This window comes from Emys orbicularis, chromosome 2, assembly GCF_028017835.1.
Source record: "Emys orbicularis isolate rEmyOrb1 chromosome 2, rEmyOrb1.hap1, whole genome shotgun sequence".
Lineage (NCBI taxonomy): Eukaryota > Metazoa > Chordata > Testudines > Emydidae > Emys > Emys orbicularis.
In genome coordinates this window covers 141,182,721-141,210,706 of record NC_088684.1, presented here as the reverse complement: position 1 = coordinate 141,210,706, position 27,986 = coordinate 141,182,721, and the positions used below count along the sequence as shown (strand labels likewise).

The following is a 27,986-nucleotide window of genomic DNA, read 5'->3' as shown; positions in this document are numbered from 1 at the left end:
CAAATAAAAGCATATCATAAGAGGTAATTGGCATCGACTAGCCTAAGTCAATTCTAATAGCACTATCTAAAGGTATTTGGGGGGGGGGGGAATAAAAAAATCTCGTGATCTATTTCTCCTCTTCCCCCCGACAATGAGTTGTACACGGTTTAGTCTTCACCACCACAGAGCACAAGTAGGACTTTCTTATAGTCTCCTGAAGTGTCTCCCTGAAAGAAAGAAAGAAAGAAAGAAAAAGAGCGAGAGAGACATGATTAGACGTGCAACAAGCGTCCCCAGAAAAGGCTGTACAGGATCATTTATACCAGTTTGAGATGATTGTAGTTGTCCCCATGTGATTTTGTATTTCTTTGCCAACTTAATGTTTGATAACATTTAAGGAGCACCTTTCATCCCAGAGTACCTGACACACATTGATCATGTATAAGGACACATTGCCCACCACTAAAATGCAGTGAGGTGGAATGCAGGAGCTATTACCGTGTGCGACAACATCCCACAACCATTTTAAGTTAATATTTTATCCAATTGAAAATGCAAAGTTGATTAAAACAAATCAAGCAATAAGGATCAATCGAATGAGAAACCACTACAGTATTAAAATATGAAATCCAACTACAGGAGTTTTGAGATTATAAAAAAAAAAAAAAGCCTGCCCATTAACCCTTTGAGGAATCCAAGCAAATGTTTCTAAGACTCCCAGTTTATAGTTATAGAAGGTCGACAAATAAGCGTCCTCTGTCCACAAGACATTAAGCTATGCTTCAGATCCAACTCAGAGGGTGAGGGCAGAAATCTCACTTGGATAGCCAGTACAAAGGGGCTGGATGGTATTATCTTAGTATTCATCAACAGACCAGGCAGACTGACATTACTGGAAAACAGTTAAACAATCCTAACACCAAAATTTGTAAGGGCAATGCAAGTCAGGATTAGAGCTGGATCAAAATTTAAAATATAAAGGCAAAAACAGTTTTAAAGTTTAAATTTTGTGAGGTTTGAGATGGACCCAATTTTTCAATCCTTTTTGGAAGTTTTCTGAATTTCTTTTCTGATTTTTCCACTTATTGCGTATTTCCCTCTTTCCTTCTCCCTGGTCATTTTCAAAAATATTTTGATTTTTTTTTTTGAATGCCTGGTGAAAAAACAAAAATATACATCAAGAATGGACAACTTCATACACTTCGTCCCCCTCCCACCTCCCCCGAAAAGCTGTTCAAGAATAGCAGCTTCTTGTTTGAAAAATGTGGACCAGTCACTGGTCAGAATAGAGGGGCAAAGTGGCTGGTGCTGTGTGCAGCAAGACCATGGTTTCTAGGAAAGGAAAGCTTACCTGGATGAAGGAGTAGAGAGATTTCCCGTACATCGTCTTGAATTCATGCCTGATATCCAACATGTCAATTTCACACCGCGACACCATCACTCGAATGAGTGTATCATCATCCGTCCCTAAACCCTAAAGAAAAAAGCAACCCTTGTACAAATATTGTGCATTATGGGTAAATCATTGTTAATGGTCAAGGTTTCATCCATACTTTCTGGGTGAAAAATTAGCCCAAAGCATTTTGCATTGAGTGTGACAGAGTTCCCTATTTTCAGCATATAATGGGGCAATGCCAATTTTGTCCCTTAGCAAAGGAGGAGAGGAGATCCATGATGATTATGAACCGCTTGGGTTGCTGCCCTCTCTCCTCTCCCCCTGCAGTATTAAATCCAGCTGCTATTTATTTTAGCATGCCTCTATATTTAATTGGGGGGGGGGGGCGGAAAACCACATACACACAAAAGCTATTTACCTTCATGGAACCGTATAATCTTTCAGCAAAGTATGCATGCTTATTCCTTATGCATTTTACTGTGAAGAGAAAAGAAGAAGGGAGATTTTCCAAATCTTTCAGTTTCAAGGCTGCAGTTACTGCTTAAACCTCCCATCAGATCTGTATGGGAGGTTAGTGGCGGATGCAGAGGTCTGTCTGCAGATCCATTTGCAGAATCAGGGCCAAAACGTGCACATCCCTGACTATTAGTCCAAGAAGCTCCAAGGTATGGATTTAGAGGCCACTGGACAAGCTGATAAATACAGCAAGGTCAATGCAAAAGAACGAGCCCCTTCAAATAAACCTGAAGTCTTGTCCATCACAGTTCAGCCACTTGTTTAAAGTTTGCAATGCTCTTTGAGAAGTGTCAACACCCTTAGCACCTGGTGGCAAAGGTAAACAATGAGAGTGGAAGCAGTGGAACTTTTGCCATCTTGTTCACAGCCACTTGCCGTATTTGCAAGGCGTAAAACAGTGTGACCTGTGCCAAGAACGGAGACAGTTACTGGCCATCAACAAAGCGTGTCCCCTGCATGTTGCTCTGTGAAGACAGTGGGCAAGAGACACAGCACGGCTAAAGATGGATGTCTCGCTATGCCAAGGTGAAGCAAGCTTAATACTTTAGCTAAAACTCTAACGTCTCCTGCAATGGAGAAAGTGATTTTAACTTGAGGGCCACACACTTCGTTGCTTTGAAAAGCAAAGCACTTTGCACACATCACAGGCTCCTTGCATTTCATCCCTGTCCACTCTCCCATCCTCCTCGATTTCAGGGACTACCTATGGATTTGAAAGTTAACCAAGCTTCAACTCCATGGCTTCTGTGCTCGAGGCTGACAGAAGCGATCCTTTCCCATTCTACACCCCGACAGTCTGTTGTGTAACTTAACAACCCTAAATTTAAAACCGGAATACTCACCCACAGCTAATAAGGCATCTTCGAGGTCCCCCGACATCTCAGATTTAATGCTTTCTGTAATGTCCTTCTTAGCAATCCTTCTGTATTCATCAAAGACTAGAAAAGGACACACACTAATGAAAAGTCATCGAGCAAGATTTGTTGGTGCTGTCTACAAAGACTTAACCATCAAGGACCAGTTTGCCAGGTCAAGCAACTGAGTACTTTGTATGCACATTTTGCCTCTCTTTTTTAAATGGTAGACAATTGCAGTTGTCCTGGAAACCATTCAGTTTATCTTCATTTTAACGATCAGTTTTCTAATTGGTCAGTCAACAACTGCTGGTAACAGGGTCATGAATTATTACTTAATGGGGTCAAGTTGAGTTGCTTAACTTTCCCACTTGGTTCAACATTTTGCCACAAGGGAAGCTTTGCCATTTCGCCAATAGTATTTGCAACCAGCCAGCTCTGCAAGAGCCACTAACAAGATCACTGGTTTCAGAGTGGTAGCCGTGTTAGTCTGTATCAGCAAAAAGAACAAGGAGTCCTTGTGGCATCTTAGAGACTAACAAATTTATTTGGGCATAAGCTTTCGTGGGCTAAAACCCACTTCATTGGATGCATGCAGCGGAAAATACAGTAGGAAGATATATATATATATATACACACACACACACACACACACACACACAGAGAACAGAAAAAATGGGTGTTGCCATACCAACTATAATGAGACTAATCAATTAAGGTGGGCTATTATCAGCAGGAGAAAAAAAAAAACCACACAACTTGTAGTGATAATCAGGATGGCCCATTTCCAACCGTTGACAAGAAGGTGTGAGTAACAGTAGGGGAAAAATTAGCCTGGGGAAATAGTTTTTACTTTGTCTAATGACCCATCCACTATCTTCCTACTGTATTTTCCACTGCATGCATCCAATGAAGTGGGTTTTAGCCCACGAAAGCTTATGCCAAAATAAATTTGTTAGTCTCTAAGATGCCACAAGTACTCCTCGTTTTAACAAGATCACTACAGACCATGGTTTGAGAACCTCTGATCCAGCAGAATGGTGCCTGTCTTTCTTCCCTGTAGGGGGAATGTTGGCAAGAAACTTGCTTCTAAACTCCTATCCTTGGTAAATGTCGCCAAAGTCCCAATTTACTACCTCTGGTATAAAGACTGGAGTATAGGTGATCCATACAAGTTAATTCTGGTCTCTCTCGAGTTCCTTTTAGGTTCACAAGAATAGGTTCCTATATTAAAATACTCTGAAGTAGATACATAGGACCAGACTCAGCGTGTGCCTTTGAGAAGGGTCCCTTTCTATTTGCCAAGAGATGTACCTAAAAAAGGTGCTTTAAAAAAAAAAAAAAGTATGTAGAAAATTGCTGAGACTTTTACCCTTTAATAAGTGATATCTGTTTCTTGAACAGAGGATAGTCAGGAATTGTCCCTCATTTGTCCCCCATTTCTTCTCCCCGGCTTCATACAAGCACTAGAAAGAATCAAGCATATGAAATAAGGGTTAGCCCAAAAGCTCAAGTAAAGCAAGAGAGCTTGGGTCTTCCAAAAAGATCATTATCCCATTTTACACGTGGGGAAACTGAGGTGCAGAGACTTGTCCAAAGTCATCCAGCAGCAGAGTCAGGACTAGAACCCAGATCTTCTGGGTCCCAGTCCAGTCCATTACAAAGATGCCAGCTAAATGGTTGAGGACTTTCACTGTCCTGTCACTTCCAACAATGGATGGAAGGACCGGAGGTTCAGCAAACATCCACAATGGTGGGGCAGATTTTTCTTAAAGAGTACAAAGAGCTACAGACCTGGGCATCTTGCTGAGCAAGGCCTTCATCCACATAGTTTCCCTGGTCCCTGTTTCCCTGCAGAAACACAAGAGGGCTGTGTTAAATTCAGCCTTTCGGAGGGGCAAATAGAAAGAGTCCAGCAAGCTTGCTGTTTGAAACAAGTTACCAAGCATATATAACAGGGGTCGGCAACCTTCCAGAAGTGGTGTGCCGAGTCTTCATTTATTCACTGTAATTTAAGGTTTCGCGTGCCAGTAATACATTTTAACGTTTTTAGAAGGTCTCTTTCTATAAGTCTATAATATAGAACTAAACTATTGTCGTATGTAAAGTAAATAAAGTTTTTAAAATGTTTAAGAAACTTCATTTAAAATTAAATTAAAATGCAGAGCTCCCCAGACTGGTGGCCAGGACCCGGGCAGTGTGAGTGCCACTGAAAATCAGCTCGTGTGCTGCCTTCGGCATGCGTGCCATAGGTTGCCTACCCCTGACATATAATGAGTATCTATTGAGAAAGCAGCTGCAATTATGCAACAGAGTGTTGCAAGAGGGGTGATGGAGAAAGCTCTGAAATATTATTTAAGGGCCTGATTTTATTTATTTTTAAGAGGTGCTGAGGACTCAACTCCATCTGATGTCAGTGGGAGCCATGGGCCCTAAGAAAGCACATGGTGTTAACAACAAACACCCCCTAATTCCTGCCCCACCCCGGCCCACCCCCTGAGCAGCCTGCCCTTCGGGTCAAACCAATATGATACACAGATACCAGCTGAAATGCAAGGGGGCATGGAGGGAGTCCTGCAGGAGATCAGCAGGGGAAGGCTGTGCAGTAGGAGCGGAGGAAGGATGCCTAGGAAGGGGATAAAAAGAGCAACTTGCAAAGCAGAGAGCAGGAGAAGGAACCAGATGAGAGGGAGGATTAGTACTAGTATTTAATACAACTCTGTCTGATCTCTTTTACACTGGTGTAACTCCACCGACTTCCATTGTGCTACCCCTGACCTATGTCAGTGTAAGAGAGAGGAGAATCAGGCATTCACGGTACTGAGTATAGAGAGACCTCATCACTAAAACAAGGTGCTGTACTGCTTTAGTGAAGACGCTACTACGCCGACAGGAGAGCTTCTCCCGTCGCCGTAATTAATCTACCTCCGCAAGAGGCAGTAGCTATGTCGACAGGTGAAACCCCCTCTCACCCACGTTCAACATAACACTGTCTACACTGGGGGTTAGGTTGGTATAACTGTCGCTCAGGGGTGTGATTTTTCAACGTGAGCAATGTAGTTAGACAGCTGTCCATTTCTTGTGGAGACCTGCCCTTAGGGGATTTGTTCAACAGCAACAAGAACCAGACTGTTTTTCTTAACCTGGACTTACTGTAGCTAGAGACACCAGCACGCGGCGGAACATGGAAGATGTATCTGAGACAATGTCCTTTTCAAGGGTAGTTCCATATTCTAGCAAGAGAGCACAGACATATGTGGATACTTGCTTTTAACAGAGAGAAAGTTCAGCACCTAAACACTGTTCATCTTAGAGAAGTCTTCTACATGTCAAGCCGTGACCTAGGTGTCTGGAGTATGCGTCTGTCCCTCAATTTCTGAACCTGCCTTCCTAGGAATTGCCACATTGACCCTGGATCTTATTCTTCTCTCCCTTTGCACCACTGTAAGTGACTTCAGTGGAGTTGCTCTGGATTTAGGCCAGTGTATGTGAAATTAATCAACAGAGTTACACAGTTGTAAGGGAGGAGAAGCCAATCTGGATCATTCTCTCTAAAATAAATCTGAGCCTGTTCCACACACAAAGTTGCACTGGTTTAACTAAAGGCGTTTTGTTAATCTGGTGCAAACCTCTGTATGGAGACACTTATCACTTGAACCCTGGATTATAGTTGGTTAGCTACGTAGTGAGGCAGAGTGGCCTCCCTCCGAGCCTGAAACGGAGGGACCACTACAAGCCACCATCTGTAAATATATAGACACAAGCTGAAAAAGGAGACAAACTAGTTTAAAACTTCTGTCTATACAGGGATTTGAACCAGTTTAAGTCTATTTTTAAAAGCAGTTTTGACCATTATTATTTGTATTATTGCCACACCTAGGGGCCCTAGTGACAGACCAGGATCCCAGTACAACTTCTGAGTGAAATCCTGACTCTTTTGATGTCAGTGGGAGTTGAGCCACTGACTTCAGTGTTGCCAGAATTTCACCCTCTCTGTGTTTAGACAAGGCTTAAGTCTCTGTCCATTGAGCATAAATTATGCAGGCACAGTAGGTCACGATCAAGTGAAAGGCAGACAGAAAGAAGGTATCGCAACACCCAGTCTCTTGCTCTCACTACGATGCTTCTTAGTTTCACAAGATGTCTCTCTGATTGTTCAGTTATTGTTTGGTTGAACTGCTAGCAGCGAGAGCTATTGGAGAAATCCTGTGGGGGTGGGTAAGATACCATTCATAGGATAGTTTTTAAATCTTTAGAGCTGTGTGTGTGTGTGTGTGTGTGTGTGTGTGTGTGTGTGTGTGTGTGTGTGTGTGTGTGAGAGAGCGAGCACACTTTCACAAATATCTTCTACCTCTAGATCAACATAAGTAGTGCATACAGTATTTAACCATTAATAATAAAATCTGGTGAAAACACATTTGCTGGTTGGGAAATTTAAATGTTTTTGGGGTCAAGAGGAGGTGGGAATTTCTCTAGCTTCTTCTGCCAATAAATCACTAGGCAGCCTTAGGAAAGTGATTTAAGCCTTGGTTCAGGAAAGGATCCCTAAACACATATTTAGCTTTAAGTATGTTGTCACAGTTCAGGGCAACCGCACCCGTGTTCCCCCTCCATGTTCAGCAAAGGCACCAACTCTAGGCTCCCCAATCATCACCTCTCTAGTGCCGAGATGCATGTCTCTCTCCCGCCTGATAGGGATTTTTCCAGGCTGCACAGCTCCCTGGCTACGCTGCGAGTTCCCCAGCAAGCCAGACTCCCTGAACAGACCTGCATTTGTACTTTGCTTTCTCCCCAAAGGCTATGAACTGTGGCAATTGCCCACAGTTATAAGTTACCACACAGCTTTTCCTAAGCAAGCACATTTATTCTTAAGGTGAAAGCATTAAAGACAGTAAGAGTTCCTCTGCACATGCTAAAAATCTTACCAGGTCACCCATCAGTCTTATGGGGCCTCAGTAGGCCAAATTCCTTCCAAGTTCCAATCCTTCCTAGGAAAGATTGGGGCCACCCTTAGATAGAAAGTCCTGTCCATTTGCTGGATCAGAAACAAAGTTGTGAGCAGGGGCATGCACAAGGGGGGGCAAACAGGGACATGGACCCTCCCCTTCCCCCAATAATCGTCAGGGGCACAGAACTCCTCCAGCCCTGGGGCCACAGTTGTATGGAGAGCAAGCTCCTTCCGGACCCAAAAGGGGTCGAAGTTAAATTTCTGCACACGCCCCTGGTCGTGAGTGAGTTTAAACTCACGTTATTTATCCAAAAGTCCTTTCTTTGTCTGTTGGTCTCTGGAGAATCCAGTTCGATGCAGTATATGCAAGCATCTCCAGGTTGTGGTACCTCTCTGGAGGGGTTATAACCCAAGTGAATTTACCTCCCACTGTTAGTTCCAGGAAGACGGAGGTCATCCTCGTCCATGGAATTGCATACAATCCCTGGCCCACAATGATGCATAAACTTAATACAGTGAGATCTCCCAAAGATATTACAGGACATTGCCATATCTATTACACATGTGCTTAATCAGTGGAACTTAAGCACATGCCAAAGTGCTTTCCTGGATCTGGGACATAGTTGGGACCTCATGCAAGCTTCCCCACTTGTTCTCCCAGTACAGGTTACTCTCAATGCACTAACATCATAGCATCTCATAATTTATACTACTTACGACGATGGTAGGTCTCATTAATGCGCTGGATTTCTTCACTGGAACGAGAAGCCAGAATTTCGATCAGGCAGCCCTCGTCTGTCCCTGCACCCTAAACGCGGAACAGAGAATCAGGATGAAAGCTGCTTCCAATCTACCAGCAAACAGAGGCACCTTGATGGCAACAAAGGACTAAGAATCAACTCTCTTGAGTAATAGTCCAGGATCTGATGAGCACTCCCCCCTGTCTGGGTAAGTCACTTAGTTTCTCTGCCTCCGTTTCACCACTTGTTAAATGGGGATACATTACGGACTTCATGCAATGAGGTGATATTTGTTTGTAGAGCTGGGCGTCTCATGAAAGATTTTGAGATTTAAATTTTTATTTATTTATTTATTTTTTAAAAAGTCCCATTATGCAACAGGATGAAACTGAGGCCATTTGAGAGTTTTTACAAAGAAGCAGAGAGGCACAGATACTCCACTCACCCCAAAACAGACAGGGGGTAAAGGCACTCACTTTTGAAATCGGAGACCCAAATTCAAATCCCTGTTATGTATAATTCAGGCCAGAAACATCAATCTGGGTCTCTCACATCTTAGGTTATCGATTAGTTTTCTCACCAGACATTCCATCCTGGACCCAAGAAACCTTTTCATCCAAGCAGACCCTTCCCACAAAAAATATTTGGTTTGGACAAGTCTGCATTTTCCAACAAAAAAAGTGTTGTTAAAAAGCTCCCGACCAGCTTTAGATGTTTGTACAGTCTTTGAAAATGCAGAGTGTTATACAAATGCTAGGCTATTGAAGGCCAAAAGTATAACTGGGTTAAAAAAAGAACTAGATAAATTTCTGGAGGAAAGGTCCATCAGTGGCTATTAGCCAAGATGGTCAGGGATGACCATACTCCGGGCATCCCTAGACCCCTGGCTGCCAGAAGCTGGGACTGGACAACAGGGGATTCATAGATTCTAGGACTGGAAGGGACCTCGAGAGGTCATCGAGTCCAGTCCCCTGCCCGCATGGCAGGACCAAATACTGTCTAGACCATCCCTGATAGACATTTATCTAACCTACTCTTAAATATCTCCAGAGATGGAGATTCCACAACCTCCCTAGGCAATTTATTCCAGTGTTTAACCACCCTGACAGTTAGGAACTTTTTCCTAATGTCCAACCTAGACCTCCCTTGCTGCAGTTTAAGCCCATTGCTTCTTGTTCTATCCTCAGAGGCTAAGGTGAACAAGTTTTCTCCCTTCTCCTTATGACACCCTTTTAGATACCTGAAAACTGCTATCATGTCCCCTCTCAGTCTTCTCTTTTCCAAACTAAACAAACCCAATTCTTTCAGCCTTCCTTCATAGGTCATGTTCTCAAGACCTTTAATCATTCTTGTTGCTCTTCTCTGGACCCTTTCCAATTTCTCCACATCTTTCTTGAAATGCGGTGCCCAGAACTGGACACAATACTCCAGCTGAGGCCTAACCAGAGCAGAGTAGAGCGGAAGAATGACTTCTCGTGTCTTGCTCACAACACACCTGTTAATACATCCCAGAATCATGTTTGCTTTTTTTGCAACAGCATCACACTGTTGACTCGTATTTAGCTTGTGGTCTACTATAACCCCTAGATCCCTTTCTGCCGTACTCCTTCCTAGACAGTCTCTTCCCATTCTGTACGTGTGAAACTGATTTTTTCTTCCTAAGTGGAGCACTTTGCATTTGTCTTTGTTAAACTTCATCCTGTTTAACTCAGACCATTTCTCCAATTTGTCCAGATCATTTTGAATTATGACCCTGTCCTCCAAAGCAGTTGCAATCCCTCCCAGTTTGGTATCATCCGCAAACTTAATAAGCGTACTTTCTATGCCAATATCTAAGTCGTTAATGAAGATATTGAACAGAGCCGGTCCCAAAACAGACCCCTGCGGAACCCCACTCGTTATGCCTTTCCAGCAGGATTGGGAACCATTAATAACAACTCTCTGAGTACGGTTATCCAGGCAGTTATGCACCCACCTTATAGTAGCCCCATCTAAATTGTATTTGCCTAGTTTGTCGATAAGAATATCATGCGAGACCGTATCAAATGCCTTACTAAAGTCTAGGTATACCACATCCACAGCTTCTCCCTTATCCACAAGACTCGTTATCCTATCAAAGAAAGCTATCAGATTGGTTTGACATGATTTGTTCTTTACAAATCCATGCTGGCTGTTCCCTATCACCTTACCACCTTCCAAGTGTTTGCAGATGATTTCCTTAATTACTTGCTCCATTATCTTCCCTGGCACAGAAGTTAAACTAACTGGTCTGTAGTTTCCTGGGTTGTTTTTATTTCCCTTTTTATAGATGGGCACTATATTTGCCCTTTTCCAGTCTTCTGGAATCTGGGATGTATCACTTGAAATTGCCCTGTTCGGTTCATTCTCTATGAAGCATCTTTCATCAGCTGCTGTCATTAGGCAGTTTACTAGGCTAGACGGACCACTGATCTGACTCAGTGTGGCCATTCTTAGTGCATAGAACGTGTACCTCTTTCAGTGTCAAGCCCAAATTTGCAAATGGGTAGCAGGATAAAGGACGTATGAACGGCCCTTAATGTGAAAGTAATTCATATTGCAACTCTTAACAATCTAGCTGTCTTATACCCAACACATCACCATGTTCATTTTCTTATCGCACAGTAGAACAAAATGGAAGAACATAGTTCAGAACGTGTTTGAAGATTTAATGCACACGTTCTATTCAGCAAAAATAACGAGGAGTACTTGTGGCACCTTAGAGACTAACAAATTTATTTGGGCATAAGCTTTCAGGGGCTAAAACCCTGAATAAAGACTGGGAGTGGATGGGTCATTACACAAACTAAAAAACTATTTCACCATGCTAATTCCCCCCCCCCCTACTGTTACTCACACCTTCTTGTCAACTGTTTGAAATGGGCTATCCTGATTACCACTACAAAAGTGATTTTTCCTCCTGCTGATAGCCCACTTTAATTGATTTGTCTTGTTAGAGTTGGTAAGGCAACCCCCTTCTTTTCATGTTCTCTGTGTGTGCGTGTATATATCTTCCTACTGTATTTTCCACTTCATGCATCTGATGAAGTGGGTTTTAGCCCACGAAAGCTTATCCCCAAATAAATTTGTTAGTCTCTAATGTGCCACAAGTACTCCTGTTCTTTTTGCTGATACAGACTAACACGGCTACCACTCTGAAACGTTCTATTCAGGTTCTTATACAACCCTCATTAGCTTAGTAGCAGAGATCACCTTCCAGAATTGTGTTAAGTGACATGACTAGCACCCTGTCGCACATTCTTTCTTTCTCCCTCAGGAGAAGTTGCGTGGGGAATGTTTAATTCATGCCACATATTGAACTCACTGGTGTTTTGGGAACGTCAGTGAATATTTACCAACCTTTATGGCCCTCTTCAGTTCCTGCACATCGTACAGTGTGATGGAAGTCATCAATCCAATTATCACCTTCTCAAAATTCCCACTCAGCTCAGACTTCAAATCGCCAATCAAATCCTAGAAAACCAGGGAAGGTGATAAATAGACATGAGAACAAAAAGCCCCACTCCTCTAGGTAGGTGCTGGAACTAGGAGTGCTGGGCATCCTGCCGCTTCCCTTGGCTTGAAGTGGTTTCCATCATATACAGGGTTTACAGTTTGATTCAATGGCTTTCAGCACCCCCGCTATACAAATTGTTCCGGCACCCCTGCTACTCTATACAAAACTCCTGGCTGAATTCCAACGCTGGTAATTTCAGTACATCCTATCTAACTCCTGCTCTGCAGTCAGCTAGTCCAGTGGTTAGGGCACTAGCCTAGGACTTGGGAGACCAGGTTCAATCCCTTGCTCCACCACAGACTGCATCCTCTTGGGCAAGTGGCTTAGATCTACACCTGAAGTATAGGTTGAACCTAGCTATGTCGCTCAGGAGTGTGAAAAATTCACACCCCTGAGAGATGTAGTGAAGCTGACCTAAACCTAGTGGTGTCTCCACCTGGCTAACGGAAGAATTTTTCCTTGACCTAGCTACTGCCTCTCACAGGGGTAAATTAAAAAAACCCTTCCGTCGCTGTAGTAAGTGCCTACGCTACAGGGCTAGAGGGCACAGCTGCAGTGCCATAGCATCTGTAGTGTAGACAAGGCCTCAGTCTCTCTGGGTTCAGTTCCCCAACTGTAAATCAGGGATCATAGCACTGCTCTGCCTCCTCGGGGCATTGTGGGAATAAACACACTAACGATTGTGAAGCGCTTTGATCTCTACTGATGAATAACCCTACGCGAGAGATTGTTTTGGGAATGATAATTATACACCTGAGAGGCTATTTTTCACATCTTCTCCCAACATCATCCATGCCTGATTTTAGCAGCTTCGCCATTCACTTGTTAATGAGGGTGTTTAACATTTCTGTCTAAAGCCATTTTCGCTCCACGTTTTGCTCTTAATCATTGTGGGGATCGGCAAAGGAGAACGTGGGCAGCAACTCAGGGCTAGTTCACACTAGAAAGATGTGCCACTTTATCTATGCCAGTCAGGGCCGGCTCCAGACACCAGCGAACGAAGCAGGCGGCATGTCCGGGTCTTCAGCGGCAATTCAGCGGCGGGTCGCTCAGTCCCTCTCTGAGTGAAGGACCCGCCGCCGAATTGCCGCTGAGGAATGAAGCGGCACATTTGAGCTGCCACCGAAGTGCCGCCAATCGTGGCTTTTCCCCCCCCCCCCCCCTTCGCCGCTTGGGGCAGCAAAAAAGCCTGAGCCAGCCCTGATGCCAGTATAGTTAGTGGTACAACCCGCCCCCACCTCCCACTGGGGATGCAGGTAGACCAGTATAAAGGTGCTTAGTCTGGTATAGCTGTTTCTGGTTCAGTAAGCAAAGGTTACGTTTATACTGTAAGCTCTTTGGGGCATCTTTTTATTGTGTTTGTACAGCACCTAGCACAATGGGCTCATGGTCCATGATTGAGGCTCCTAAGACTACAATAATACACATTAATAATAATACTGGTATAACCGAGTCCACACTACTGCATACACTGGTATAACTATCAATAAAAGATACATTTCTAAAGGACATAAGGTGTACCCATATAACTCTTCTAGTGTGGACCAGGCCTTAGAATAATATCTTCGTTGGCTTTGTAAGGCCGATCATTTTTGAAGCCCTCCCAAGAGACTTTACTTCTTGGTGCCTCCTTTTAATCCATCTAAACGGAATACACGAAACTTACCGGGGTATGACGAGGACTGATTCATTAATGGGTTTTTAAAAGGCTTTGGGATCCTCAGATGAAAGGCACCATAAAAAGCAGGAAGAATTTAAACAAACACAAACAAAAAACCCCCAACCAACACAAAAACACGCCTTTAAGCAGATCACTGCAATGTGACCCTTATTTGGAAACTAGGCTAGTTTTCTTAATGCTTGTCACACTCTTTGAAGCCTGTGAATCAGACTGTTGCTGTACTTATGAACAATCTTGTAGGTATGGTAGCCTTAAAGTAAACTAGTAAAGTAGATTACATCGCAGTTAGCACTAAATCCTTGATAAGCATGGTTGATTTGCTTGTTAATGGATGGAGCATGAGGGGTAGGGCATAGTGGGGTGAATTACCAGGTGTGCAAGTGACTATTAAGGTGGGTCAGTAGTTCACACTGCCATGAGTTTTATTAGCAGTGGACAGATCTGTTTCCCTGTAACCACTTTCTTTACAGGCACAGAAGAGCCTGCTCAACAAACAAGCAGCATGTGCTCAGAATGTTTACACAAGATAAAAGGTAAGGCTTTAATATCAGGTTAAGCAAGTTAAACTGATTCATCCATTAACCCCTTGGTGTCAGGGGAGCTGGACATTCAGCAGCCCTTCTCACCATGGGCATAGGCCAGAGGGTCAGAGGATCCACGAAACTGGAGTGCTCAGCTTGAGATCCAGAGCTTGCCGGGCATCCAGATACCAGCAGCTCACCTTGACTTCAGTTTTGGGGGAGTTAGTACTCAGCACCTCTGAAAAAATTGAACTCCAATGTCAAAACACCTCCAAACCCCTGAAAATTAGTGGAGACTTGATGATTTGGGCTTTAAGGTCTGATCCAAAGCCCATTAAACTCAACAAGTGTCTTTCCATAGACTTCAGTGGTCAATGGGCAAGGCATCGAATGCCTAAACAGAAGTTATATGGCAGAAGAGTCCATAAACAGGGGCGGAACAGTCATAACTTAGTCATTCTCACTGAGCAGCTGGGTACAACTTGGACGGTCACCGTAGGATTGTTAGGTACCAGTTGTGCCAAGTGTCACAGGAAAAGTCACTTGCAATATAATCTCGGGTATGATTCATTACATCAGTGCCATGTGGTATTAAGGATCATCCACTAGATAGCATAAAGGCAAGCATGTAGATAGATTGCTTGACCACATTTCTGCTACATTTTGGTGGATAATCTTAACGGGTACCTTACAATTTTCTTTGGACAAGCAACTGCACTGAAGTGAACGGAGATTGCAGTGAGCTTTGTGCTAAGGCCAGCAAAAGTTGTGTCTTGCCTCTCCACAACTGAATGAGGGAAGTCATTAATTTTCCAGACAAGTCATGTAGTCCAGGAATTGTCTAGATCATAATCATCAAATTCAGAGGCTACCTACCCTGCCAATAGTGGATTTATAGGCAATTAAAATTTCCTGACGTTGGAATATGCTCCTCTTGGCCACGATATCGATGATGGCATCTTCATCTGTACCTGGGGGAGACACCGGAAAGCCAGCCAGATATTTATAATATTAAAGTATTAATTTTGAAGCAGGCAACTCAGCTGACTTGCCAGGTGTGACACAAACCATTTTTATTCCTTCTAAAATCTGATTTTCTACGGCACTAGAGAACCAGCACTAGACCACATGTGTTGGGCTACCATCTTGGCCGACATATCGGGGATTGAACCGGGGAACCTCCAAAGGAAAGCATATGGTGCTAGCTTTCTTTAAAGAGACAGGGTTCCCTTGGTGGGGCTGTAACTGACCCTCATCCTCTGGGGATCGGGTATGGAGGGCACCCTATAACTTTCACTTGTCAGTGGGTTGCACACTCAAAAGCTCTTTAGCATCCCCTTGTTAGGAATGCATTTTACTTGGGCTGTCAGTCTGACCTCATAAGCCCGGCCATCAGTTGGATGGAGACCTCCAAGAAAACAGATGTGGGCACTGACCGTTTACAAGCGAGCCCTCTTCCCACAGAGGCAGTGCTGACATAGTACCCTAATAGGGTGTTGGGAGCACCCTATTCCAGGAGAGACAAATCATAGGCTGATTAAAGACAGTCTTGCGGTTAAAGCCAGGGCTTGGAGCTGAGTTCAGTTCCCAGCTGTGCCACAGATTTCCTGGGTGACCTTGGAAGGAATCCCTGCATCCCTTTCTGTGCCTTAGTTCCCCCATCTGGAGAGTGGAGATAATGATGCTTCCTTACTTTGCAGGAGTGCTGTGGGGATAGATTTATTATCCATGTGTGAATGAGCAGCTGAGATATTATAGTGATAGACAGGTAGGCTTCAGCTGCTCTCCATGATCAAACATCCAGAAAACAAAAACTCCACCCGCTTCCTGTAGGGTTGGAGGCAGTGCTGTCCTTTCCCAATCTGGGGATGACATTCTGCCCCTTTAAATTCCCTCTGCTCAGATAGTGTTAAATTGAAATTCCTTCCATTTGGATAATGTTCTTTATTTATGCCAAAGCTGCCTTGTAGTGTTATATACTGCATAACAGCTGCCCTGTTCCACCCCAGAAGCGGCTGCATTTCATGACTGGATGAGGTGATCCCCACCTCCTGTTTGTAGAGAGCTCGGGGGGAGGGGGGCCAGGAGTCAGTAGAGAAACACAAGTTACCAAACTTTTGCTCTAGTGAGCTGTACGACATGCAGGATGCTGGCACTCTGAAGCGAGAGGGTTAGAGGCATAAAAATAAATACAAGCTCACCAAGCCCCTTCATGGCCTTCCTTAACTTCTGTGCATCTTCCTCAGCCCTGAAGCCCAAGGCCGCCTTGATTGTGCCCCGGTTTCCAGCCTAAATATACAGAACATCAATTGTTAAAGACAGAACCAGAGAAGAACACATGAAAAATCCCAGTTATATACAGATTCTCCTGGGAGGAGACCAGTTAGAAAACTGAGGAGGGGGTTTGTGTTTAGATAAAGTGAGAGTCTATTTAGCCGTACAGCAGGTTACATAAGAATGGCCAGACTGAGTCAGACCAATGGTCCATCTAGCCCAGTAATCTGTCTTGTGACAGTGGCGAATGCCAGATGCTTCAGAAGGAATGAACAGAACAGGGCAATTATCAAGTGATCTATCGCCTGTCATCCAGTCCCACCTTTCGACAAACAGAGGCTAGGGACACCCAGAGCATGGGGTTGCATCCCTGACCATCTCTGGCGAACACCCATGAATGGACCTATCCTCAATGAACTTACCTAATTCTTTTTTGAATCCAGTTATACTTTTGGCCTTCGCAACATCCCTTAGCAAGGAGTTCCACAGGTTGACTGTGCGTTGCGTGAAGAAACACGTGTGTATCAGTTTTAAACCTGCTGCCTATTAATTTCATTGGGCGACCCCTGGTTCTTGAGTTATGTGAATGCGTAAATAACACTTCCCTATTCACTTTCTCTATACCATTATTTATTTTATAGACCTCTATCATACCCCATCCCCCATCAGTCATCTGTTTTCCAAGCCCAACTGTCCCCGTCTTTTTACTCTCTCCTCATATGGAAGCTGTTCTATCCCCCTGATCATTTTTGTTGCCCTTCTCTGTACCTTTTCCAATTCTAATGCATCTTTTTAGAGATGAGGCAACAAGAACTGTACACAGTATTCAAGGTGTGGGCCCATCATAGGTTTATATAGCAGCACTATGATATTTTCTGTCTTATTATCTATCCCTCTCCTAATGGGTCCTAACATTGTTAGCTTTTTTGACTGCAGAGACAAGCTTCCATTCTGCCCTAAGCCGTCGCCTCCCCCTGCAAGAGAGACACTCCTGGGGGGGGGGGGGGGGGGGACGGTTCTTTCGATTGAGGATTAAGCCACATTGGCATGGGAAACCCCTGGCTGCTGCCTGCACTGTACTTGTGCTGCAATTCAATAAAGGACTCCATTCTCCTGGGCCTGCCAATCTGGCGCCTTTGTTAAACCCAGTTGTGGCATCTCCCTTTAGGATCAATAGTTATCCAGATCATCATGAAAGAATCAATTCCCTATAAGGCTCCTACATGGCACTTTTACAACGGTGGGCAAATACCATCCTTTCCTTTTTACACATGGAGAAACAGAGGCACGGAGAGGTGTGACTTGATCATGTCAGAGAGATTAGAACCCGGATCTTGACACCCAATCCAGGGCCAGATCCACTGACTCACGCTGCTTGCTTCTGTTCCCACTGAACAATGAGAGTCTTTCCATTAACTTCAATGCTCAATGCATAAGGCCATTAGGCCCCCATCCTGAAAGGTATTTAGGCACCTCACTCACACTGAAATAAATGGGAATAGGTGCCTAAATACCTTTGAGGATCTGGGCCTTAATGCCTAAACAGGAGCTATCTGGCAGGAGAAGCTTAGGCATTTTCCACGAATAGCTGGATACAACTTGGATGGGAACTGTAGAATTCTGAGGAACCTGTTGTGCTTACTGTCATAGGACTAAGCGACCTCTTGACGTCTTTTCCAGCCGATAGCAAAGCTCATTGATTTTGGTGCAAGACCTGGCCGTTAGTAGTTATATAGATTACTGAAGTTAATCCACATTCTAGTATGAGGAAGTATGACAGGTTTCAGAGTAGCAGCCGTGTTAGTCTGTATCCGCAAAAAGAACAGGAGTACTTGTGGCACCTTAGAGACTAACAAATTTATTAGAGCATAAGCTTTCGTAGGCTACAACCCACTTCTTCGGATGCATATAGAGTGAAACATATATTGAGGAGATATATATACACACATACAGAGAGCATGAACAGGTGGGAGTTGTCTTACCAACTCTGAGAGGCCAATTAAGTAAGAGGGAAAAAAAAAAAAAACCTTTGAAGTGATAATCAAGATATCAAACTGTCTGTACTGAGCTAAGAAGCAAGTGTGAAAATACTTACAAGGGGAGATAGATTCAATGTTTGTAATGGCTCAGCCATTCCCAATCCCTATTTAGCCCTGAGTTGATTGTGTCTAGTTTGCATATCAATTCCAGCTCAGCAGTCTCTCGTTGGAGTCTGTTTTTGAAGTTTTTCTGTTTTAAGATGACAGTGGCTATCTTAAAACAGAAAAACTTCAAAAACAGACTCCAACGAGAGACTGCTGAGCTGGAATTGATATGCAAACTAGACACAATCAACTCAGGATTAAATAAAGATTGGGAATGGCTGAGCCATTACAAACATTGAATCTATCTCCCCTTGTAAGTATTTTCACACTTGCTTCTTATCAAACTGTCTGTACTGAGCTATCTTGATTATCACTTCAAAAGTTTGTTTTTTTTTCCTCTTACTTAATTGGCCTCTCAGAGTTGGTAAGACAACTCCCACCTGTTCATGCTCTCTGTATGTGTGTATATATATCTCCTCAATATATGTTTCACTCTATATGCATCCGAAGAAGTGGGTTGTAGCCCATGAAAGCTTATGCTCTAATAAATTTGTTAGTCTCTAAGGTGCCACAAGTACTCCTGTTCTTTTTATGAGGAAGTAGGCAGCAATGAGTCCTTCCCACTGTGTCAGGCAGTGCTAGCCTCTTCTTGCTACATCATTTATCTAAGTAAATATAATTGCACTGATCAGATAAATGTAGTCAATGCAGGGACTGAGTCTACCTAGCACTGCCTGGTACCTGTAAGCAAACACACTCACCTTTGCCATAGTATTCAGTTAATATTTTAACGTCAAGGTACCCAAACAGATGATTATCTGCAATAAAAAAAGAGGGAGTGTTGATAAAAAGGGAGCGTCCTAGAAAATAATTGACAGAATTCACCCTCTCTGTTTCTATCCAAAGGTCACTTAAATCAGTGGGGCTAGTTCTTCTTGACACTGTAAAGAAATAACATAACTGTTTCATTCTTCGAGGCAAAAGGCAGTAACTGTCCACCAACATTCTTGTTACAGTGGATTACATTCACCTTTGAGATAACTACTTACATCCGAGTTGTACTGAACAAACAACTATTATTAACAGTCAAAAGCAGATTAAGAATTACAGTGATACTTACCACATTTGGATATTTATAGATATCCATGACTTCAAATATCAGATTGAACCACTCTAAACATATGCTGGTTTCTGATAAATATATAGGGTGGGATTGCCAGAGAAACATGAAATTTCATCTGGGAGTCGGGTGCTTAACTGCGTTAGGTTTCTTTGACAATCCTACCTTTTGATGCCTTCAATTTACAGTACAACCTCTTTCCTTCACCCTAACTAGCTCTTTTGGACAAGGATTGCCTTTGTAGTTCTGGATTTGTACAGCACCGAACACGATGGAGTCCTGATCCATGACTAGGGCCGATAAGTATTATTGCAATACAAATAATAACGAACACATCATTTCATAGAATCATAGAAGATTAGGGTTGGAAAGAGAACTCAGGAGGTCATCTCATCCAACCCCCAGCTCAAAGCAGGACCAACACCAACTAAATCATCCCAGCCAGGCCTTAAAAACCTCTAAGGATGGAGAGTCCACCACCTCTCTAGGTAACCCATTACAGTGCTTCACCACCCTCCTGGTGAAATAGTGTTTTCTAATATCCATCCTAGACCTCCCCCACTGCAACTTGAGACCATTGCTCCTTGTTCTGTTATCTGCCAGCCACCACTGAGAACAGCTGAGCTCCATCCTCTTTGGAACCCCTCTTCAGGTAGTTGAAGGCTGCTATCAAATCCCCCCTCACTCTTCTCTTCTGCAGACTAAACAAGCCCAGTTCCCTCAGCCTCTCCTCGTAAGTCATGTGCCCTAGTCCCCTGATAATTTTCGTTGCCCCCTTCTGGACTCTCTCCAATTTGTCCACATCCTTTCTGTAGTGGGGGGCCCAAAACTGGACGCAATACTCCAGATGTGGGCTCACCGGTGCCGAATAGAGGGGAATAATCACTTCCCTCGATCTGCTGGCAATGCTCCTACAAATGCAGCCCAATATGCCGTTAGCCTTCTTGGCAACAAGGGCACACTGCTGACTCATATCCAGCTTCTCATTCACTGTAATCCCCAGATTACAGTGCAGAACTGCTGCTTAGCCATTCAATTTTAATTTCAACCAGTTGAAGACATTTTTTAATTTTTACAAAATAAAATTAAAGTTGAGAAACAAAGTAGTTTCAAACCAAAAAGACTGAAGTATTTCATTTCAAAAGTGTCAAAACAAAACATTTGATTGAGGGGAGGGGACAGAGGGAGCAAACCAACAATTCAGCAGAATCTACACAAATCTGCAAAATGTTTTGGGTGTCAGCGAATCTGAAAATTTTTGCCAAAAAGAGTTTCAGCTGGAAATTTTTGCTCAGTTTTAACTAAATTATCCAGAGATCTGGGAAAAATTCTAATTTAGGATTCAGATATTTAGGTATAGGGTTTACCCTTCTGGTTTTAATTACCATCTCCTTTAAAAGGCTCAGTGTTCTACACACTTTGTCTGCGTATTTGCAGTTAGAATATATAATTCCATGAAAACCCACAGCTGGAACTTGCTTTTAAAGCTCTGAAGGTTCCATAGACAGTTTATTTGCCATTTCTCAGAGCCCAGTTTTTATGCACATATTTATTTCTGTTTTAATTAAGGAAGCCTAAAAACTATAATTGAACATAATCAAAAGCTATAAAGAGACTTTCCCATGCTCACTAATTCCAGCTGATGGGGCAGGGAAAAGGAAAAGAGTCACAATTTGGCCCATGCATTTTAAACAAGAACTCACATCTTGTCAATGTCAAGAGCTACTATTTTTATGGTGAATAGCACTTTGAGTTCAATGGAGCTACTGCAGAGGCAGCAGAATTATCCCCCGGAGTCATTTCATGTGACTGTTACAAACCTAGGAGTGCTGTGGGATTATGCTGTTTCAGCAATTTTGATTCAGCTGTGACTTTTGTTGGTGTTTGTGAGAAGTAAGTAGGCCCCATGTGCCGGATTATTAAGAAACACTAGATTACAAGGAGGAAAGACTAGGAGTTGAGACATAAGAACCCATATCCTCAGCTGATGGCAGCTCCATTAAAGTCAATGCAGCTAAGCTAGCTGATTTACCCCAGTGGAGGATCTGGCCCATGTAAAGCTAGCTGAATGTTCTCTTTCTTCTTAGGTTCCATAGTTATTGCAGACATATACAATATTGACCATGACAGCTTGAAGGAAGAGTTAACCATGATGATCAGGCTTTAACTGGAGTATTGCATCCAGTTCTGGGCACCACATTTCAGGAAAGCTGTGGACAAACTGGAGAAAGTCCATAGGACAGCACCAAAATTGATTAAAGGTCAGGAAAACATGACCTATGAGGAAAGATTGAAAAAACTGAGTTTATTTAGTCTGCAGAAGGTAAGACTTGGGGGGGGGGGGGGGTTATGATAACAGTTTTCAGGTACGTAAAAAATTGTTACAAGGAGGAGGGTGAAAAATTGTTCTCCTGAACCTGTGAGGATAGAACAAGAAGCAATGGGCTTAAATTGCAGCATGGGAGATTTTGGTTAGGAAGTTTTTTCTAATGTCTGTCAGGGTAGTTAAGCATTGGAACAAATTGCCCAGGGACGTTGTAGAATCTCCATTATTAGAGGTTTTTAAGAACAGGTTAGATAAACACTTGTCCAGAATAGTCTAGTTATTATGTAGTCCTGCCTTGAGTGCAGGGGATTGGACTAGGTGACCTACTGAAGTCCCTTCCAGTCCTACACTTCTAGGATTCTGTGTTGTGACATTCTCCATTTCCCTCATTCTAGACCTTCCATTCAGACAAGCTTGGCATTCCCATGTTTATTAGTGTAAATTATCTATTATTGCACCCATGTATGATTGTGTCACTCAGTTTATCAAGAGCTGGGGAGGTTACAATATTAACGCCACATCATTTTAAAAAAATCTCCCATTTTGTCTTTCTACATGGACCCGAAACCCAGAAAGGTGTCCCTGCACAATGACAAGTTGAGAGATCAATATTTTCGGCCTCAGTTTTCCCCAGAGTGTCCACTTACTTTGGGGGTCTCAGCTTCTGGCTACTCCAATTGAGACAACTTCTCTCAAGGCCTGATTTGAAAGGTGCTGAACACCCATATCTCCAATTAATTTCAATGAGAGGCAAGGGTGCCCAGCAGCTCTGAAAATTAGGCAACAAGTAGTGCCCCAATTTGGGCACTCAGGAAAAAAAAACAACCCCAAAACAGCAGACACTTGAAAATGCAGGCCAGCCATAGCATACCACCTGTTGCAAAACCCTTGTTCCAGTTGGAGAATCAGTTACGGTAGTTAGCTGAGCAAAGCTGTGCAGACAACATCTCACTTCGGGTGGGAGCAGAGTTGCCTACAGCATCTTTGTAATGGCTCTTTTGGCACAGTGGAACTACACATGAAGTTACTGTGGAAGAGACAAGGTGGGTGTGGTAATACCTTTTATTGGACCAACTTCTGTGGAAAGACGTGCTGACAGATGAACATGAGAAGTAACTGCAAGAGTTTTATGTTCTCACTTAGCTGCATTGTTAAATGAATCATTTATGCTGCATCCAGCAAAGTGCTAGGCCCCCAAAAAAAAGACAGCTCTGAAGAGCTTAGGAGAAGATGGGACAAAGGTAACAGAAGGAAGGTCATGCTGCATTCAGGTACGCTAAGTACAATTTTCCACAGTGCCTGAGTGACTTCGGGTATGTCTACACTGCAAAAAAATAAAAAAAACCAGGAGTGAGCCTCAGAGCCTGGGTTAACTGACTTGGGCTCCTGCTACAGGGCTAAAAACAGCAGTGAGATGTTCTCACTCGGGCTGGAGCCTGGGCTCAGAGACCCACACACCTCGCAGGGTTTCAGACTTGGGCTCCAACCTGAGCAGGGACGTCTATGCTGTTATTTTTATCCCCATAGCACAAGCCTGAGTCAGCTGACCCAGGCTCTGAGATTTGCTGTCGTGAGATTTAAAAAAAAAAATTTTTTTTTTTTTTTTTTTTTTTTTTGCAGTGTACATGACCATTTAGGCTCCTAAGTGCTATTTTCAAAAGTGACATGGACACTGAGTCCAATCAACTTTCAATGTAACACATTCACTGCATTGAAAGACCATGGGAGTCAGGGCCCTAAGTGACCAAGTCACTTTTGAAAATGGGACTTGGGAGCCTATGGACAATAGCAGAGGAGGAGATGGGCTGGACTGATGATCATGCAGGACAAAAAGTTTCAGAGATTTTTGAATGAGGTGGAAAATAGATGAATGAAACCCATGACAGAAGAGAATTAATTTATCCACAGTTTCCAAAATTAAAAAAGCCTATCTCCAAGTCCTATTGATTAAATGCACATAGAGCGCCCCCTCAAGAAGTTATAAGTGCCACGGACTTCACCTTACACTCTGAGGGCTTGTCTACACTGGCACTTTACAGCGCTGCAACTTTCCTGCTCAGGGGTGTGAAAAAACACCCCCTGAGTGCTGGAGGTTTCAGTGCTGTAAAGTGCCAGTGTAGACAGTGCACCAGTGCTGGTAGCTACACACCTCGTGGAGGTGGTTTTTTTAAGAGCACTGGGAGAGCTCTCTCCCAGCACTGTGCCGTGGCAGTGCTTGAACGTTGCCAGTGAAGACATGCCCTTAGTAATCTGGAGACTGATTCTCCATTGACTTGCACCTTGTGTAGGTAATTTATATTGGTACAAAGCGGGTGTAGACTGCTACCATTGATTTGGTAACACTCACACCCACTTTGCACTGGTGCATGTGACTACACAAAGTGCAAAGCAGTGGAGAGTCAAGCCCGTAATGTCCTTTTCACTGTCTGTCCACATTGATCTATTTTTCATTGTGCAAGTGGAGAGGAACCAGTGGAGTCAGTTTCACTTTGGCTAAGTGTCCCTGGGCTGCAAATGTTTCAGAGAGGAAGCGTGGATTTTTGTTTTAAGTTAACATTTCTGTGCATTTTAAAAGTAAATTGAGGGAAATTTTCAATGGTATGGGGTTTTGCAAGACTAAAAATCCAAATGTAGAGCCTGATTTGAGTTGCTTTCATCCCTTTTAGCAAGACATTAATTAAAAAACAACTTTGAAGTTCCACAGAAGTTTTTCCGCCTCCACTGTACTGCTCAAGTTGTTTGTATCCAGAAGTAGGAGTAACACAGATGCTTGTGTTCAAATTGACTAGAGGAAATAACAAAGGCAGAATTTTTCTTATATAAACAAAGAGACGGAGGGGAAGACAGCCTAAAAATAAATGACAAAAAAACAAACAAACAAAAAAAAAACCGAAGAACACAAGGCAGAGACATCCCCACAAGATCTAGGGCAACTGCTCCTGACAGCTCCCACTGAAGTTTATTATGCATTTTTGAAACCTTCAGAGAGACTGCCTGGAATCTAACTTGGTTTGTAACAGGTTGCTAGAGTCCCTTCAGAATGATTTTTAATTCTGTCTGAAATGTTCCAGAGTCAGGCCTGAAGCAAATAAAAATTAGAGGGCAAATCCTGCTGACTTTGGGCCTGATTCACCATTTCCATCTGTGAAAAATGGGTATAAAATGCTACCAAATCAAAATGGAAGTACAGTCCATCCATTCTGTACCGGTGTAATTGAAACCACACGGTGTAGGTCATTGGTGATTCAGGTCCTGTATTCAGTCAAAGTTCCCACTGAACTTCTGTCCTGTTGAACTTAATGGAACCAGTTCTCCTCTCACTTTCACTCCTGATTTACATCAATGTCTTGATCAAAGCTAACCGCTTAAATAGATATGAGAGAAGAACCAGCCCCAATGGAAAATTTGTCTGAAAAACAATAGTAGGATTTGGTGCCTGGTAAATAAAGCAGAAAATCCAACAGAACACTTTTGTGATAGCGCCTTTCACCAAACACAGACGTTTTGCTGTTCAGCCTGAATATTTAAGATTCCGCTTTCACTATCCCACCCAAAAGATAATCAGGAACGCCATAATCGTTTCATCACCAAAGGCAACGCTGGCAGCTCTACGAGAGCCCTAAACCCGATCCTGTAAAATGCTTTCGTCCCTGCTTAACGCTCTACTATCATGAGCAGTCCCACTGAAGTCAACGTGACTATTGGCTTCAGTGTTTGCAGGATTGGGGCCCTAGTGAGCCGAACCCCTGAACTTGTAATGCCAGCGTAGCCCCACTTAACATGCGTGCAAGAGTCCACGCTAGCAGATCCAGCTACAGGATTAGCATATAGAATTTTAAGGGGAAGTGGCTGTAGGTTGCGTGTTTCAGATCTCTGACTTTATAATGAATCACACAACCAGGCCTAGGCATACAGGCATTTACCAGCTCCTCTGCACAGTGAAATTGACCAGAATAGCTACCCTGCTGTTCTATTCCAGGCAAGGGGGGTGAGGCAATATCTTTTATTGGATCAACTTCTGTTCCTGCAAGAGACAAGCTTTGGAGCCAGACAAAGCTCTCCTTCAGACGCTCATTCCAGAATAAGAGTGGGTCCACACAGGCAGTTATTCTGGAATAGCTATTGTACTTTAAATTCATGCCCAGCCTTATTCTGGAATAACTTCTCCAAGCCCTTTTAAAGGGGAAAGTACACATCGAAACTTAGAAACCATTGGATTTTGCTGAATGTGTAAATCAATGAATTAGAGCAGGAACTGTGTTTGCCCTTTCCACGGCATTGTTAGGGCTTAGCCTACGGTTTGTAATGGAAACACTGAAAGTCTCAGGGATCAGCTACCTGGGAAGAGCAGATGCAGGATTTGCTTGAATGCTTAAGAACATAAGAACGGCCATACTGGGTCAGACCAAAGGTCCATCCCCTGTCTACTAACAGTGGCCAATGCCAGGTGCCCCAGAGGGAGTGAACCTAACAGGTAATGCTTCTTGTCTGCCATATCCACCTCCTCAAACAGACCCTCCAAACCAGCTCTGCCACCATTAACTGCTTCCTATGCAATGGGCCAGTCCCCTCTCAGTTTGGATGGGGTCATTCTGTGATGATTTCATTACCTCCAGTGGGGTGATGCCACAGTCACACTGGTGTAAGCAAGAGCAGAATCTGGCCCCCAGCTCCCCTTTCCTTCCCAGAGCTGACACCTTCCAGCCCCTCCTCACACACACAACTCACTAGAAGCAGCAGCAGGTGCCCTACCTGGAGGCTGACTCCTTCCTTCTCCCCACCCACCTCCACTCCCCACCGCCTGCCTAGCCAAACGCAAGCTGCCACCCCGCAGCCCAGGCGGGCTGGGCCATTCCCGGGACAGCAGCTGCGAGGGGGGGGAGGGAAAGCAAACTTTTCACCATCCTCCAGCAGGATGGGGGTGGAGGGTGTCTCTGAGTCAGGTTCCTCTTTCCCACGCGTCAGGGCCCTTGCCCCTGCCTGGCCAGCGGAGGGGGGGAGAACACCCAGGCCCCGAGCCCCTTTTGGGCTAGCAGAGCGCTTCGGGCTGTGCGCCCCTGCCTACCCGTGCGCTCCCCTCCAAGCGCTTGTTACAGGGGGAAGGGGCCCGGGTGCGCTCCCACCCCGAAGCCCCCTGTGACGCAGGATCGGGGTCCCCAAGCCCCCAGCGCTGCGAGGAGAGGGACTGGGAGCCGCCCTGGCTGCGCTGCCGCGTTTGGAAAGCGGAGTTCCCCATTGCGCGCTGGGGAGCCCGGGCGCCGCCAGCCGCAGCAGAGGGAGAGGCGGGTCCCTATCCCCCAGCAAGCCTGCGGGAAGCTCTGCCTGGAAAACCGGCCACTCACCCGCTGCTCCAGAGGCCCTGGCGTCCGCTGCTCTCGAGTGTGGCGGGGAAGCTAATCACGAACCTTGCTGGGCTTGACACATAACGGCAGGACACGCCCTGACTCAGGGGTGGGGACTCATTGGATTCCAGGTTTGGAAATAACCCGTCACTAGCTCCGCTTTCACTCGTGGGAGGGTGGGTAGCCAGGGAATCCTCTCCTGCTCCCTGGAGCCAGGCACTTCCCCGCAGGGGAACCCATTTCTCCTCTCCCTAGCTCTGGGGGTTGGGTTATCAGTATCACTCAAGGGGAGCACCAAAGGACGCCCCCCCTCACTAAACCCAGGGGCATGAACTCAGTCACAATTCAATTCACAATTAAATGGAGACTCTTACAACTGGGGTTCACCTATCTAGCCATTCCTCTCAGAGCATATATTCCTTCCATTTACAGTATCTAGCTTAGATTCAGAACATAAGAGCTGCCCTACTGCGAACAATATCCTATTTTAGGGGAGTGATCCACCCCTATCTTCCCCTCCAGCTTCTGGCAGTCAGAGGTTTAGGGACACCCACAGAATGGGATTACATCCTTGATCATTTGGCTAATAGCCATTGATGGACCTATCCTCCATGAATTTATCTAGTAATCCTTTTTGAACCTAGTTATACTTCTGGTCATCACAACA

The 27,986-nt window shown here is 44.2% G+C and overlaps 1 protein-coding gene across 1 annotated transcript; it reads right to left on the bottom strand.

The window, feature by feature from the left end:
* Window position 1: 1 nt before the first annotated feature.
* ANXA4 (annexin A4) lies at window positions 2-27,361 on the bottom strand. The gene is made up of 13 exons (XM_065399043.1): window positions 27,320-27,361; window positions 19,293-19,349; window positions 16,375-16,462; window positions 15,050-15,144; window positions 11,815-11,928; window positions 8,414-8,504; window positions 5,902-5,981; window positions 4,543-4,599; window positions 4,121-4,214; window positions 2,737-2,832; window positions 1,797-1,855; window positions 1,334-1,456; window positions 2-209 (listed from the first exon to the last, which is right to left on the bottom strand). Exons 2-13 carry the CDS (start codon window positions 19,299-19,301, stop codon window positions 150-152), a joined length of 966 nt encoding a protein of 321 aa, XP_065255115.1. The 5' UTR covers window positions 19,302-19,349; window positions 27,320-27,361; the 3' UTR covers window positions 2-149.
* Between the last annotated feature and the right edge of the window lie 625 nt (window positions 27,362-27,986).

Coding starts and splice junctions, on each gene's coding strand:
- ANXA4 (XM_065399043.1), bottom strand. Junction 15,145..16,374: donor GAAGGCCATGAAGGGGCTTG/GTGAGCTTGTAT, acceptor TGTCTCCCCCAG/GTACAGATGAAGATGCCATC. Junction 2,833..4,120: donor CAGATATCACTTATTAAAGG/GTAAAAGTCTCA, acceptor GTCCTTTTCTAG/TCTTTGATGAATACAGAAGG.